This window comes from Anticarsia gemmatalis, chromosome 20 (genome assembly GCF_050436995.1).
Source record: "Anticarsia gemmatalis isolate Benzon Research Colony breed Stoneville strain chromosome 20, ilAntGemm2 primary, whole genome shotgun sequence".
Classification (NCBI taxonomy): Eukaryota; Metazoa; Arthropoda; class Insecta; order Lepidoptera; family Erebidae; genus Anticarsia; species Anticarsia gemmatalis.
This window is the reverse complement of record NC_134764.1, coordinates 9,812,646-9,829,154: the sequence shown is the minus strand read 5'-3', so window position 1 is coordinate 9,829,154 and position 16,509 is coordinate 9,812,646. Positions and strand designations below refer to the sequence as shown.

The 16,509-nt window shown below is 34.5% G+C and overlaps 2 protein-coding genes across 4 annotated transcripts in view; one reads left to right on the top strand and one right to left on the bottom strand.

Annotated features, from left to right (window-relative positions):
* Window positions 1-16,509, top strand: part of Rph (Rabphilin) — a 242,387-nt gene that overhangs the window by 118,737 nt on the left and 107,141 nt on the right. The gene's annotated exons all lie outside the window — the stretch shown is intronic.
* Rilpl (Rab interacting lysosomal protein like) overlaps window positions 4,178-16,509 on the bottom strand; it is a 68,456-nt gene continuing 56,124 nt past the window's right edge. The window contains exons 2-4 of one of the 3 annotated variants that reach the window (XR_012959950.1): window positions 15,741-15,863; window positions 7,548-12,824; window positions 4,178-6,788 (exon numbers count right to left, since the gene is read on the bottom strand). Coding sequence is in view for 2 of the 3 variants with exons in the window: in XM_076128062.1 (XP_075984177.1) it covers window positions 12,701-12,824; window positions 15,741-15,863 (247 nt within the window). In the remaining variant the exon portion in view is untranslated. Of the gene's footprint in view, window positions 6,789-7,547; window positions 12,825-13,818; window positions 13,910-15,740; window positions 15,864-16,509 lie in introns of those variants that run through there. The other 2 variants (XM_076128063.1, XM_076128062.1) reach the window with 2 other exon arrangements.

Here is a 16,509-nt window from a genome sequence, read left to right as displayed (position 1 = left end):
CCGTATTCTATTATAAATTAAACATAAACTCGAATCTGATTCAATCAAATTCGAATATGATTTCGTCAGGAGCAAGGCTGCCAGGCGGCAGAATCGAATATGTGTGGATGAAAGTTCGGGAAAAAATGACGCCTTAGCCAGCAGACCATAGAGGCGGACAAAAATATAGGTAACAAGTGTGCTGTATGTACTGTGTTCGTTCAGGTTGTGTAGGTTCAACAACACAGGTCGTGTAGAGCGTATTTAAACGCATGCCTGCTACATGATGTAATGTTTATTATCAACTGACTGTTAGACAAACATCTACTGGAATATCTGCAGTTTGACTAGTTAGCTCATAGTTTGTTTTGTAGATTTTTATTGCACAGTTTTATACCTGAAATATGTTTGTTAGTACGTATTATTTTCTGTACTACTGTCCTGTTCTATCTAGGTAACAATAATTAAATCAATTATGTATTTTTTTAAAGTTTTTTACTACGAATGTTACAGATTTTAAGATTGTTTCAAACATTTTCTGTCTTACTTTATCGAACGGATAGCTTAATAAATCTAAAGTTGAAATTGGTACTAAATAACATTAAACCTTACAAATATCTAAAACGTTACATTTTCTATTTTATGCATGAATGCATACTTTGTTTCAGCCGAAATGTTTCCCGTATTTTCTGATTTAAAGTACCTTGTTACTAGTAGCATAGCTTAGTTCAGTCTTTTAGTAAAAATAAAGAAAAGATTCTCATCTCATATTAATAGTTCATAGATAAGATAGACAATAAATAAACAACATATTTTGACCTTAAATTCCAGCACAGAATCCCAGAAACCAACTAATTCCGCCCACACACAACCACTGGGTTACCCTCATTCAATTCCGCGGAAAGCGAAAATAATTTATACAATTTTTTTAGCACAATAGTACAACATGTCAAGAGCTCTTAAAATCAACTTGATTTAAAAGTATACCGGTAATAAATCACTCTGTCCGAGAACCGAACCGGTAACTTACTGGTTACCGTTATTGAAGATGGTTGACATTTTGACAAATGGCCGCACTTAATGACAAGATGTACACAATGGTTGATTTTTAGGTCATTTTCATGTGATATCGTATAAATAAATATTAAGTTTTAATCAGATTCGAGATCTACTTCTTTTATGTGGGTTATAGACTAATAAATTTTTGTTCAAATTATTCAATCAATATTACCTAAATATATTATTAAAGACGAATTATTAAGCAATGACAATGACTCAGCGAGCAAAAGGCTTTTATGCTACTTAACTAAAATAACTTAGGTAAATCAAAATTCTAGTCATCAAGCGTAGAAGACATTTATTTTCATCGATGAATCATGAATCCTTATCTATCCTAATGTATTCTCATCGAACCTACTATTTCTGTAAACACATGGAAAAATAAAGCCTTAATTCCGGTAGTTACATAAAACTATCAAGTAAGACTTTTATTTCATTAACCCCCGGTTTCTGAGGTACATTTAGCGGTAAAATTCAATTATTGTTTTCTTTGTATGAGTTTTGACGCTATTGAATAGATAAACTACCGTTAAATGTACCTTAGAAACCGAGGGTTAGATATGCAGAAAAAAGTTTTTGGAAGTGATTAATTGGACCAGGTACTTGTACCCTGCTTTTAAGCCCAAAGACCGTCTAGGGGTTTGTACGCTTAACAAATAACCCTCCATAACTATTTTTCTATACTATTAATATTTATCGCCTACCATAGCTCAAAGGAGAGATAATCAGCATTCTAACTACAGGTACTTATCTAAGATATTAGTTATAACTTCTCGTCCGGTTTCATTTTTGTTTGAATTTTATTGCGTGTGCCTTTGAAATGAGCGGGTAAGTTAAGTTGAATATATCAACTACCGTGAAGCGCGATTCTCTACTACTATCGACTATCGATAACCGGCTAGCTATCGAGATATTTTGTATGAAAATCTGGCCAGTGCAATTAGGGAACGCCGTAGGGACTATTTTTGCAGAAGGTACATATCAAATGTCATTATTTCGATACTCGATAGAACAGACTGCACAGAATCGCGTAACTATCTGACAATCGTATGTTGTTTAAAGGATTGTATAGCTATTACGAGACGTCGAATATTTAAGACGTCATTTTACAACTTAAATAAGAATAGATACCAAATGTTTGTATATATTTATATAAGACATAAAAACAACACTTATTCTATACGAATCTGAAATGCGATGAGAAATTTTAAAGGTTACAGTACCTTAGGTATTTGTTGCCCGACGTCTCGATCTAGTTACACCAACCATGGTCACAGAATGACTGATGTAACTGTCAAGCGCCGTCTTCTCGTGACGAGAGTTTCTACGCCTACCCTCGCTTAGTCTTCACTATTTTCAAATTGTCGGTAGTTCGACACACCACACTAACGACATCTTTCACATGTGTGTATAAACCGCGATAGTTTAAAAACTTTAGGCACTGAATAATTTTAATATTGATCTGAAATAAATAGTCCAGTTACTTTACTTAACTGTACTTCTTTCCTCACTTGTTTAATTAAAAATAATAGGTAACCTAACTACCTACATTACTCACACTACGATGTATTAAAATTTAACGTAACAGGTACGAGTCACGCCGCGAATAATGGGATTAGATCTTAAGTCTACCACTCAGATTAAACGCGTCTTCAGAACCTAATACTGACGCATAATCGCATACTTTGCAACGTCTCTGAATAATCGCTAGTTCTATGGCCGTAAATATGACAAATGAAGCAAGCAGAGCGCAATGGCTAAAATGACAGCTCGAACCTCAAGCGTCCGGTACATGTCATTAATTTAAATAAGTACAAATCAATTATGTTTGAAACATTACACCGATCAACTTACTCGCTGTTTGAGAGTTCCGGCTTCGATGTCTCGACAATTATTTAACTAGCCTTTACCCGCGATATCGCCCGCCACCTGAATTTTCCCTTGGTAATGCATCATTTTCTCGGGGTAAAAAATAGCGTGTCTTTTCTCGGGTATCAAAATATCTCCGTACCAAATTTCATGCAAATTGGTTCAGTAGTTTCGAAGTGATTGAGTAACAGACAGGCAGACAGACAGAGTTACTTTCGCATTTATAATATTAGTATGGATGGATTTTAGCAGTTAACCTAATGTGTTACAAAGAAACAAATTACGAACATGTAGGAACACTGGCTAGTGTTTTATGTCTCAGGGCCAGTTACAGTTTAAAAATAACTGTCACCTATCTTATAGATAAAGTTACTGCCATTTGCCTGAAACTTACCACGTATTATCACCGGTTTCACCGATTCAGGAAGTACATTTAGCGGCCGTTTATCTATTCAATGACGTTAAAACTCTTCCAAAAAAATGCTATTGAATAGATAAACTACCGCTATATGTACTCAGAAACCGGGGGTTAGTAAGGCAATTTATAGGTCTTTGGGGTAGGAAAGATTTTGGTTAAGAAGAACTTAATTTATGGGATTTAAATATTTTTTTACATTCTTACCACTATTCACTTAACTTTTGGTATTAGTAGTAAGTACTGATTAGCGATTACCTGCCAATTTCCTGTTATCGACGGATCATTTCACAACGTAATCATTAATGCTTGAAGTTTCCCTTTCGGAAATGCTCATTAGATTATGTTGAGTTATGCGGCGATGTAAGCCTAAGCGTTAAGTAGGCACTGGTGTTCATAATACTGATTGATTATCGTTTAAATACAATGTTGAAATAATTTTTTTGGAGAGATTAACCCCCGGTTTCTGAGGTAAATTTAGTGGCAGTTTATCTTTTCAATAGTGTTTAAGCTCATATAGAAATGACTGTTTGAATAGATTTAGGTACCGCTAAATGTATCTCAAAAACCGGGGGTAAGACCACTTGAAAGTCAGCTATTATTATTTTATATTTAAGAAAAAGAACTTACTTTAATCAAGGAATTAATCGCGAATCCTTATTTTGAAATCCATGATTAAAGCTTATTGAAATTTGTTAACCATTACTTGAAATTAAATATATATTATTTGAAAAACTGCTTGCTATTCGTTTCTTTACCGAAATTAGTAGCGAATTCGCAATAAGACTTCGTGAAAGAACAGATTTTTTTTTTTTTTTTTATTAGTTTATTGTAGGGATGTAATAAAACACTTAATACAATATAAACAGATGATATAATTATTTTGACACTGTCAACTTATAAATATTACATATATTAGGTACCAATGTCTTATCAACACGAAATAATCACTACGTGATACTATTTAGTACGAAAATTAGTCAGAGTAGGCAATGGTATCCAACTAAAGTGCCTAGTGATCCCGATAACCCATTGGAATTGTGTTTCCGAAATATGAGGGTATTTGGTAAAATTGCAATTTTTCTATACAAAATATTCGTTAAATTATAATCACACAACTTTGTAGAGCCTTCGCATGATCGATTTATCTAGATTATAACCAATAATGGCGTTTATTTTCGTTATAAAATAGCTGTATTAAACAGTCTACCGTCAGCAGCATATGAAAGTCACTGATGTTCAGTCAATGACGATGAGAAATTCTGTATATTATCCACGCCAACCGCGAACCTTGCACACAGGGCTCTCTAGTAAGTTGTTGGACTATAACATCTAAATTAATAACGAATAATACTCACACAGCACGAAATCTTTAAATGTATTTAAGATTTCAAACGTGAACGTTAATACTTAAGCATAATAATAAAAATATATAAACAATATAATAAAATTAATTCTAAAACAATTGTTGCAATTTTTCCAAAAACACCCCCATCTACCCCTAACTCTAGCATCCAGTATAACTGTGACTAGAAATAAATAAGAAAAATAAAACAGCTTAACATTACGGAATGGATATTCTACAATTATAATGTCGGACATAAAAACTTGCCCGCAGTATATTATGTACAGATGTATGCAAAGTAACATGAAACATTTGACAAATTATTCCCAGTTATAGTACGTGTCATTCAACTTTGTGTATCTGAAGATAGCAACAAACGACGGCGTAACAACTACTGTGAAGTTTTGTTTTTCCCGTCCCGCCTTACTTCAAGTCTTTTATACTTTATGTATCATCTTCTAAACAACGGTCTGATGCTATATCCAAACGAAGTAAAATATCGCGTATTATAGGACGAGTCTATAAGTTCTCTGTGCAAACCGAATAATACCGCACATGACTAGTTAAAGACTTGGATGCCTGAAAGTTCTTCAAAAGTTTTTTGCCAGCGTGGTAGACTTAAGGTCTAATCCTTCTCTAATTTAGGTAGAGCTTTGTCCAGGAGTGGGACAATACTGAGTTTTTAATAAGACTTATGATGCTTGAAGCATGCACGTTTGACGCTTGTGTACGTAGACCGTCTAAACTGGACGTAATCTGTTAAATTTATCTCTCATATTACATTGCATGTATCGTGTACACGTTTTACAAATGATAGCACAATACAACGACACACGAAGTGTATCGGCTTTCTATAAATTACTTAACTAAGGGTCGTTTCAGTGATGTTTGTGGAGGTACTCGAGTGATGGAACAATTCGATAGTCTATACTGGGTTGTATCGATTGTTTTGTTGAATGATTAAAGAGTGTTGTTGGTTTTAGATGTCAAGGCGTGAGAATGTTGAATACGCTTTTAATTTATGAAAAAAGGAAATAGTTAATATATTGTTTTTTATTGAATAGGTGTTAATATAATTTATTGAATGGTTAGTATGTTAAACGTTAACGATACTAATTAAGCATTAATGGTGCGATATTTTGAACACCAGATAGAAGATAGTTATATTGAATGAAGTATACCTATTATATATTTTGACTTATTGTGTTTTTTTAGGTACGTTACAAAAAGCATTTATTAAAAAACACCGAAAGGAGGAATAGATTCTGCAAACACAACATACATATTTATGTGGAATTAAAAATAATTTTGACTAAAAAGATGTCATACTTTACAATTCCTTCAAAATTAAAAACGTAACCACTTCCCACGCCGACAATCCAAACCTCCAATACCCTAGTGCAAATAATGAGCGTATGATAAAAAGCATTTATACATTAGCTTCGAGCACCTCCACTAAATATCGCTCAAACTAATTATTACATGGAGAAAACAGCTATATTACGTAACGACCGGCAGGACTGATGCTGGCAACATCGATACGGTCGGGAGTCGGTATTATGTTTATTTTTTAACTGGCAAGACTTTTATTTTACATAAGTATTTTTACTGTGATATAAGAGTGATGAAAATAGAGTAGCGAGTATTTTAACAGCTTTGAAAATAACAGGTATTATTTTACTTAAAAAGTAAAAAGAAACTATTTTTGGGACCTGTATTGCAAGACAAAAACCGCATACTTATTTAATTTTTGACGTCAAAGGTTATTGTCTTAGTTATCTGTCACTGGTCTTTGCCTACCCCTATAAGAAGAAGGGGTGATTGCATGTATGTAATAGTAAAGTAAATAAGCCAAATATACGAACTGTTTAGAATTTAATACTGTAGAAATATACAAGTAATTATTAAGGTTGTTTAAATTAACTTTTAGTCTTAAACATAATACCGACATATTCTATAGAAAAGTGAAAGAGTATTCTATTTTGTAGAGTGGAATATTTTCTTAACAATACAAACGTACTGGTTTATACTAAACTATCTGTTTCACTATCCCGTCAAAACGTCTAATTGTGGTACTGCTAACTAATCTTTGATCAAACATAGTCTATTGGGTCTATCCCACTAGTCCCGTTGAGTTGTCCCGTGACGGGACAACTGGCACTATTTTGTCCCAGTTGTCCCGTGGCGGGACAAGTGACACTGTTTTAGTGCCAGTTGTCCCGTTGCAGAAAAATCACGGGACTAATGGGACAGACGGAAAGGTCAAAACAACTGGTTCCATTGAGTTGTTGTGTGACAACAAGTATTTGGTACTTGCAGACGTTATACGTTGTGTTGTAGTAGATTTTTACTTAATTTCTAGTAGATAAGTTGAAATTACATTAGGTACATGTTGAATTGACTTGAGTGCTTGAGCTGCTCCAGGGGCCTGTTAACAATATATTTTTAGTTTCCTTCCATTATGTTTTTTCAGGTAGGGAATTTCGGATAAGCATTTTACATTTATGGTATGGAAGGTCATAGATATAGACACTCTTGTCAATTTAATTATAAAGTGAAAAGCTCAAATGGTAAAAAAACTTCTTGTGAATTTAAAGTTTCAAATGGTAAAAAAACTTCTTGTGAATTTAAAGTTTTCATAGTGTAGCGTACAATTTATCATCTGCTATCTTACCGAAGTACCAAGTACCTGTTGTCACACAACAACTCAATGGAACCAGTTGTTTTGACCCTTCCGTCTGTCCCATTAGTCCCGTGATTTTTCTGCAACGGGACAACTGGCACCAAAACAGTGTCACTTGTCCCGCCACGGGACAGCTGGGACAAAATAGTGCCAGTTGTCCCGTCACGGGACAACTCAACGGGACTAGTGGGATAGACCCAGTCTATTGTGTGATCAACTTGATCAAACATTAGACCAAAATAGTATTTTACTTTGATCTGGTCGACTGATCGATTCGCTTTTTACGATCAAATCTGTGTTTATAATTTTTCATCAGTATCTGATCAAATAAGTGATCACACACTGAACAATATTTAAATAAATTATACCATAGCCTGATCAAATTTTAGATCAATTGCGTGAATCTCGTTTACGATCAAAACTACTGTAATTACTTTCATTCATTCAGTTTTCTGTTTTATACAGTTTTTATATGAATTTGATCAAATATTAGTTAAATGCAGTACCATTCTATGTTATATGCTAGAATTCATCCTAAGTATCCCCAACTTGTGTTCCAAAACATGTCTTATTGTCGATGTGCTAGATTGTTGTAATATCTAATGAAATAAATATTTGAGATTTACGTTTTCAAGGAAACAGTTTTGAATGAAAAATTTGATCAGAAATAATTTGTTTTAATTATATTTTATTTTAAAGGTGTTGTTTTGGGTCTAAAATGGTTTTACTAATATGGCGGTTGAAACCAAGATAGATTGAACTAGTCGATTCTTTTTTAAATGTATTCTGTCATATTTTAAACGGTTACATGTAAACAGACGAAAAATACCACTAAAGGATTTTTTTTCTATCAAATCACTTTTTTTTTGAGGCAAATTGTAATTTTTGACAGATTTTCCATACATTTACTGGTCAAGTGGCGCACTGTGGCGTCTCTGCCTTCCTCTGTGGGAAGAACGCGTGATTATATGTTTGTTTGTATGTATTATCTTGTCAAAATTAAACAGTAATCTGATAGAAAAAAAAACCCTTTAGTGATATAAATATATTTTTTCATTCATACTGTTTTCTTCAAAACGTATCTCTTATGAAGTTTAGGCTATTATTATTTGGTAACTTAATACTTTTAAATGAAAGGATTTAACTAATATTAATATCAACCGAGTCAGTTTTATTTATATATTATATTTAGGCCATTAGCGTACTGAAATACTGATGGTCCACAAATATCATATCTTTTAAATGGTTCCAATTTTAATGGCCTGAAGTGTATTGTGTGGCCAGAGTTTAGTGGTGTGGTTAAAGTTTATAACATACAGTTAAGAGCATAAAATGCTTTTACCGATGCAGTTTTTTATGAACATATTATACACATATGAGTATGTTAAAATGTTGATTATTAGCCAAAGGTGTCATATTTTGTTTTTATATCAAGCAATTTAACATTCAAGCATATGTCCCTTTGTAACGCGTGTTCATTTCGCTTATCATTTAAGCCATTTTCTTGCCCAATTTGCGTAATTTCTTACAAGATTTTCGAAGATATTTTTTTCACTCACTCTTTTTAAATCTCACCTGAGATTTGAACTGGAATCAATGACATTTTCCTGTATTTCAGCTTACACTTATGTATTTAACCACCAATATTGTAACATTTGTAACTTTTCTCTGATATATTATAGACCTCAACCACATCACGTATATATCAAAACAAGCGAATACAAAATGTTCGTAACCTACCGAGACCAATCAGATATGTTATATGACCAGTGACCACTGATCTAATGGCACTCACACTGACGAACAAACTGTATGTACAATACGTCTTAGACTCTACAATTCATATTTGAACTAATGACAAAACTTCGTAAGACTTGTTCAATGTTAGGTGACTTACGTCCTTTTGTGACTGCGTAACTTATTAATGTAAACCGACGAATGCCTCATGTTTTTCAATGGAATAAAGACGTAAGTTTCAATTTACTTTAGCTTTTCTTTCATTGAAAGCGCTTGTTCGGTAGTAATTAGTAAAATATGTTATGTCAAACGTGAATTGTAAAATCTTTCAAGTAAAGAATGTTTACTTGTTTTCAGTGGAAAATATTTAGAACTGGTTTTAAGTTTGACACTTTCGATCAGAATCGCCATCATAACATCTAATTTATCCAGACCAAAGTGTTTGTGAGCACGTAAAGTCTACGCCCGTTCTCTTACTGATCGTGACGGTTTATCCGTCCCATATATGATATGAGGGTGAAGGAATAAAGAGTGTACTTATGTATTGTGCACAGACTTGGACACTATAAATAAACTCCTGCACAATTGGCCAGTCTCTATAAAACTGACCGCCGTCTGTGCCCATCGGTTTGCGAACACATTATTCTTACCCGACTGTGCAACGCAAAGGATTTGTTTGTAGGTTGTTGTAGTTTTATATCAGAATATTTTCCACAGAAAACAGGTAAAATTTCAATATAAGTATTTCTAATGAAACTTAAATACTTAAAGAATACATCAACTATACAATGTGATGATTATGTATACAAGTACATTAGTACGTAACTCACGCAGTCCAGTAATAAAATGTTCGCAGATTATTTTACAAAACTAAACATTTTAGGTTTTTAGTTTTGTAAAATAACTACTGGTTTTTGGAGAACATCATTTGAGGGTAGATTGATAAAATAAATTTGTTGTCTCTATCTTGTGATCTTTTTATGAAAAATAAAGAGTCCCAATATTACACTTTCATGATTTTTTTTATAAGATAACTCCCGCACTAAGAATTGCTCTTGTGTCGCGGGAACTTTTACAAACATACAAACAACGGACACAAAGCACAACCAGACCCGAAATAATTATTGGTGGATCGCACAAATAATTGCTCCGTGTGGGAATCGAACTCACGACCTCCCGATGCAGTGGTATCGGCGTGGTGACCTTAACCACTGCGCCACGGAGGCAGTCATTTATTTATTTCAACCTTTTAATAGGGACTGGTAAAAATAAAGTTTGACAAAAAATGTCTCTTGGTAATTATCACTTTTAAATACCTTATTCTTGCCTAGATCTTCAAATTAAGCTTTGTACCCAAAGGTGTAGGCAGTAACCTCAAATAATATTCTCCAAAACACAAGATTCAATACAATAGTCATAGAAAATTGACACGAATATAATATCGATGAAATATAAGGCGCTAACATTCATCCGACAATTTAATCATAATACTTTATTTCTAATTATAATATTGTTGAAAAACATCGCTACTCATTTAAAATATAGATTAAGAAATTATATTTTTTTATACAAAAGAAATCACAGTCATAATAAATTTGCCTGCTTGTTTCGTAGAGATTTTTTAGTACTTTATGTTATAGGTATTCGATCAAAAGTGAGTTATCATGGCATGAATGGTAAATTTTATCGCTACTAATAGATACAACTCTGGTCATTACAAACGCGCGAACTACGTCATATATTATGTCAAATACATTTGACGTACGATATATTTCGCCCGTTTTCAATGACCCCGATAACTACTCTCTTCGCAAATAATCTGTCACCTTATCTATCGAATAGCCTATCCGAAGACTTTATTCATAGGAGATAAAACTGACCATTAATGACGAATATATTTGTATGGTTAACATCATCGTTCGTTAACGACCTTTTCTCAGAATTCCATAATCTTTTGATCGAATACCCAATCGCCTTAGATTTTTTTCTACGTTAAAGAAAAGATGTTTTCAATCTCATACGACAAACAGGCCACCTAATAAAGAAAGCTTCCAAAATATGTGAACATCGAACAACACTACAACATATTTTAAACCTAAGCCTTTATTGCATAACATCATCCAAGGCGAAAATTAACTTCTGAGATACATTAGCGGTAGTTTATCTATTCAAACTGTCAAGTTTAAACATTATTGAATAGATAAACTACCGCTAAATGTTTCTCAGAAACTGGAGTTATAGATTTTTGGATGGTATTATGTACTAATTGTGATCAAGATGTCTCAACCACAGACCAAGCATCAACTTCAATATATGCATAAAACAGTTGTACATTTCATTCTCATTCAAATTGTTATTCTCATCGAAGTACTTCCGTCCATATTCTCTACAAGTCAAGATTTTAACAAACAACTTAGCAACAGCGCTCCTTACATAACTTGTCTTATAACCCTCGTTACATATCCGACAATCACAATTTCTACTAATTTCTACACTGGAAGGGTTAGATTTGGCAACAGTGCTGCGTAAATCATTTTCAACGTGAGATATGATAATTTTCGGCACCATTAGTGTGGTATCGCCGTTGACATTGTGTAACTTTTCAAAGTTTTGTCTTATTGTATAGCTGCCTTTGATAAGCCCTTTAGAAGTCGACTCGATGTGTTCAAGCGACGGACGCCTTTCAAGGTTTTCGCAGCTCTTGTCCTGCTTCAATACTCCCCTCCTTAGACTGTCTTCCCTCCGGGCTTGGAGGCCGGTCCTCCTGGGCCTCTTGTCTCCATCCCCGTTACTACACTCGACCGAGATACTACTAATAGTTCTGTAGAACGGCTCCCGAATTTCTAGACCTTCGTCATCGTCGTCTAAAATGTATGACGACACGAAATCTTCAGCTGAGTTTCTAAAACTGAAGTTTCTAAGTCTCTGTATGTCTGGTGAGACAGGACAGCTACTGGTGTTCGCATCAGGTATCATGACTCTGAGCCTCATTCGCTTTTTCACCTTGGATTCCCCTTCAACCATTTGCATAGCATCCGTATCTTCTTTTACATTGTCAAAGCTCCCAGAAAACGTAAAACATCGTTGCAACTTCTTTATCTGCGGAGAGACACTCCCGCTAGTGGCTTCTAAGCCTTTATAACTATCCTTCAGTACCGTCAAAGCTATATTACGCTCGGAGTAAGCGTTCCCAACACCGGTAGATGCTCGCCTACTTCTCGTTTTGTGCGGAGAAGTTGGGATATCCTCGAAACTCCTATATCTTTCATTCATGAGACCTTCTTCAGATTCTTCCGTTCTGTTCGTCCATATGGAACGTTCGCTTCGAGACCAATCGGAGCCGATGTTCTGCAAATGGTTGAAGATGTCGACACCTCGGTCTAAAGAAATAGATCTTTGTAAAGGTATGTCATGTACGAATCTGCTATCCTGCTCATATTCCTCATTTTCGTCGAATTTATCTCCAATCCAACTATCAAATTCTTGAGTTCCGAGATTAAGGTTTAGTAATTCTTGTCTTAGGTCAAGTTTGGAGACTATGGGGTTCCTAATATCTGAGTATCGTCGGTGTTTGGTCGGTGTATTTGTTTGTGTGTGAGGGGGGATGGAGTGCCTACGCGGGAGGGGTGGGGGCCGCGGCGGCAGAGGGAGGGGGGGTGCCCCGCGCCAGGGATGATAGCGAGCGCCGCTGGAACCCGCCCACGGCGATATCAGACTCAGCAAAGAGCTTGCGAAAACTGAAACACAAGACAAACGTGGTAGACATCTTGTTTTAAGTAAATCGAAAATGTGAACTTGAGTCGTCAATGGCCAAAAAAAGAAAACAGTATAATTATGTAAGTAATTTACAATATTTTTAATAAAGATATAATGCCTCTTTGAAATTGTTTACAAAAGTGTACACGAAATTGATGAGCCAAGTTCACTTATAAAATATTGTTGAGTTTTTGTAGTATATTTATGTAATCATCTTCTAAATATTCCTATATTTAAAACATAAATAATAAATATCTATCTAACTACTGTGTCTCGTGTTTGTGAAAGCCAAACAGTGTAAACATTGGATGCATTCTGTAATAAATATCATGTCATTTTGAAAAGCACTCAAAAGTGTTAGTGCTATTCAAAATACTTGTTAAGAACGACGCATTGAAATAATTAAGTGCTGACGATTGATAAATTATAAAAACATAAAATATATGAACAATAATATCTACGATCTACAAATAATAATATGAAAAGCATTGGGCCAACAAAGATACGCAATTTAATTGTTGGTATTTTTATTATATTTGGTTAACCATTTATAACAATAATTGTGCACATTACTATACTTCCCTTTTTAGCTAAAGTATCCATTGAAATTTCATTGTTTTAGAAACGTTCAACAAGGCATGCAATTAATTTTATTCATCGATTCAATACCAATAACATTAATTGCAAACATTTTAATCCCAAAATTAGTTATTGAATAGCAATTTTCAAACCCTCGATCTTTTCAACTTTTATTCGCAGTTGTTTGAAAGCATTCTTCCTATTGGTTAGTTCACATCATGCGAATCTTCAGAACATATTTCCAATCCGATTCAATTCCATTTATTTTCTTCCACATCTAATCCATGCTTTCCCATTTTCATACATTTTTATTCCCGCCTGTACAATCCCATGCTTCCCCATCATTTTCCATACCGCAACCGTCAGCACTTAACCTCCAAGTCGTCGTGAACATACCGAACGTAATCTTCAATACCACGGGCCGAAAGAGATTCGTGGCGGCGGCGAGCGGCGGCCGGCCGCGCGTGACGTCAGCGCCAGGCCGAACCTACCCGGACATACACTCGGTAAGGAAGGCGGGACAAAACAAAAAAATTGGGGAAACAATAATATAATTTGTTAATTTTTGACTGTAACTTGGGTGGTGCACTGCCGTGCGACCTGATTTTTATTAAAATAAAAATTGGGTAAAAGTATGTTTCAAGTATATTTCTGTGACTTGGTTGGATGCACTGTCGTGCGTCCCAATTTCGAAGTATTGAAAAACATGTTTGTTTTATTGTGGATCTTGCTTATTTAATTAATATTTAGAAATAATAACAGTATTTATAATACTCTTTTCGAGTATATTTTAAAGGTAAAAAAATAATATTCACAAAATCAAAGGTAAGTACATATTTTCTTTTAGCAAAATCTACAGCACACTGAAAAAAATATCATATGAAACATGTGCGTCATAGAATCCACATATTAGCAATGTATTGTCAATAAATGAAATAAAAAACAAAAATAAATGAATAAAAAAACGTGCTGGACATAAAATAGTGAAATGGTTAAACAAAAACAGGATGGGAGAGGGGAGTGGTCAAGCGTGAAGCGGTCATGAAACGTGTAATATTTTAATACATGCAACACCGTGCGGCGTGCTTAGTCTTCCGTGCGCCATCTCTTTCGGCCCTGGTGGCATTTTCCAAACAAATAATCAAAAATACTAACCTAAAAAAACAAGAGAAATTTTGAATGATACACCCAAAAGATTTTGAAAATATCCTTACAGCTAATTTTCATGCTCTCATAGGAAATAAAACATGAAAACAATGTACCAGAACCAAAATAAAAGCCCGGAGTGAAGTTAGGAACGGACGTCACAGTATGAAGTAGTGCTATATTAATGATGAAAAAATCGTGATATTATAAAACCACCCAACTTATTAATTAGTTCTTTCACCATAGATAACATTCTTGTACTATTTCAATAAATGCAGTTACACTATATAAAGCAGTAATAGCCGAGTGGTACAAGTTGACATCTCCAACGCCAGTGGTTGCAAGTTAGAACCCGAGGCAACACACCAATGACTTTTCGAAGTTGTGTGTATTAGAAATCATTATCACTTGCTCTAACGGTGAAGGAAAACATCGTGAGGAAATCTTGCAAGCCTAAAAAATTTTTAATACATTTATTGGGGGCATGCAATGTCCGTAATAAATGTGTAGCAGTAAAGTGTTACAAATAAACTCGATGCGCTTGTATACACACGCTGATTTTCGACCAACGTATACGAGTGCATACGTACATAAATGAACGAATACACGTATAAACGAGCTTTAATATCTATGCAAATGGACACACACAAGTCAAATGAGCAAAATACGTCCAGTATATAAATTATAGTATTGAAACATTTTAAAGCTCTAAATGTATAGAAAAGTATGTTTTAAAACCAAAATCCCAAGCAAATACAAGAAAGTCGGTCGAGTACAAGCATACTTTTTGCAGATGAGTTATTAATTTAGAGTTGTCAAAAAGTCCTTATATTGAATTATGCAACTGTATTATTCTGCTGAGGTATTTTTGTACTCAATATCACATTATTATAAGAAGAACATGCAATTCAAACACCAAAAGAAATTTCATTTTATATTCCAAATCATGCATAGTCCAGATTTCCGAAATTTAACCTATCTCTGCCTCCCTATAAATATATCCAATTCAAAAGTAAATTTTCAAGCTTACAAATAACTACGTCAATCTACAGAACCCAAAAATAACTACTTTTAACCTCAAAATAATCCACGATGACACGCAAAATATTCACCCAATATCCCGAGCACCTCAGTAACTAAACGTCTTAAGTGTCACAAGTTATAGTACTTACAACTTCCTGATTCCGCTGTTTCTCTTCCAAGGCGCGTCGTCGGGCTCGGCCGGCAGCGGGCCCTGTACCGGCGCGTCGTCGTCCACTGGTGCCGTGCTCGCTGACGGCGATGTGTCTGACCCACTGGAATAAAGAGCAGATTTTTATTATATGGTCCAATATTTGGTGAATCGTAAAGAATTTAACAAAATGTACTTGTTTTACATGTGGTGACATCTGACGTTGCAGAATTAAAAAAATATATAACGCTGGTGACATCACGCAGCAGTCAGGTAAAATGTACTATTTCTCATTGATCTCTCAGCAAACTTCTTCATCCAAAACAATAGTAAAGTGATGCCTAAGAAACAAACTAGAAACGGCACGTCGCAAAAGATGCAACACATTTACATTCATACACAAACTGCCTCATTTCAAATACATTTCAGATTTAAAACACGTCACATATTTCTTTTTGTCTTCTCCTCCTCAGACCTCAGATAAACAAACACATACATATTTCAAACAAATTCAGGTATATCTCTTACCATTTCCACGTATTGATTCTTGCAAACGATGTATGTACGATATCTACAGGCAAATCTTCCACTTTGCCGACCAAAATCATGACTGGATCGTCAAAGTAAAAGATCGCCCTTCGATTCGATAACCGAAGAAAGATGATGAACCTTCTTGAATGAAGACTTCTTGATGTTTCTTGATTGAAGACTTAATATTAGCATTTATTAACTTAAGATCAGACACAAAGCATCGCAACTTATTGTAAGTA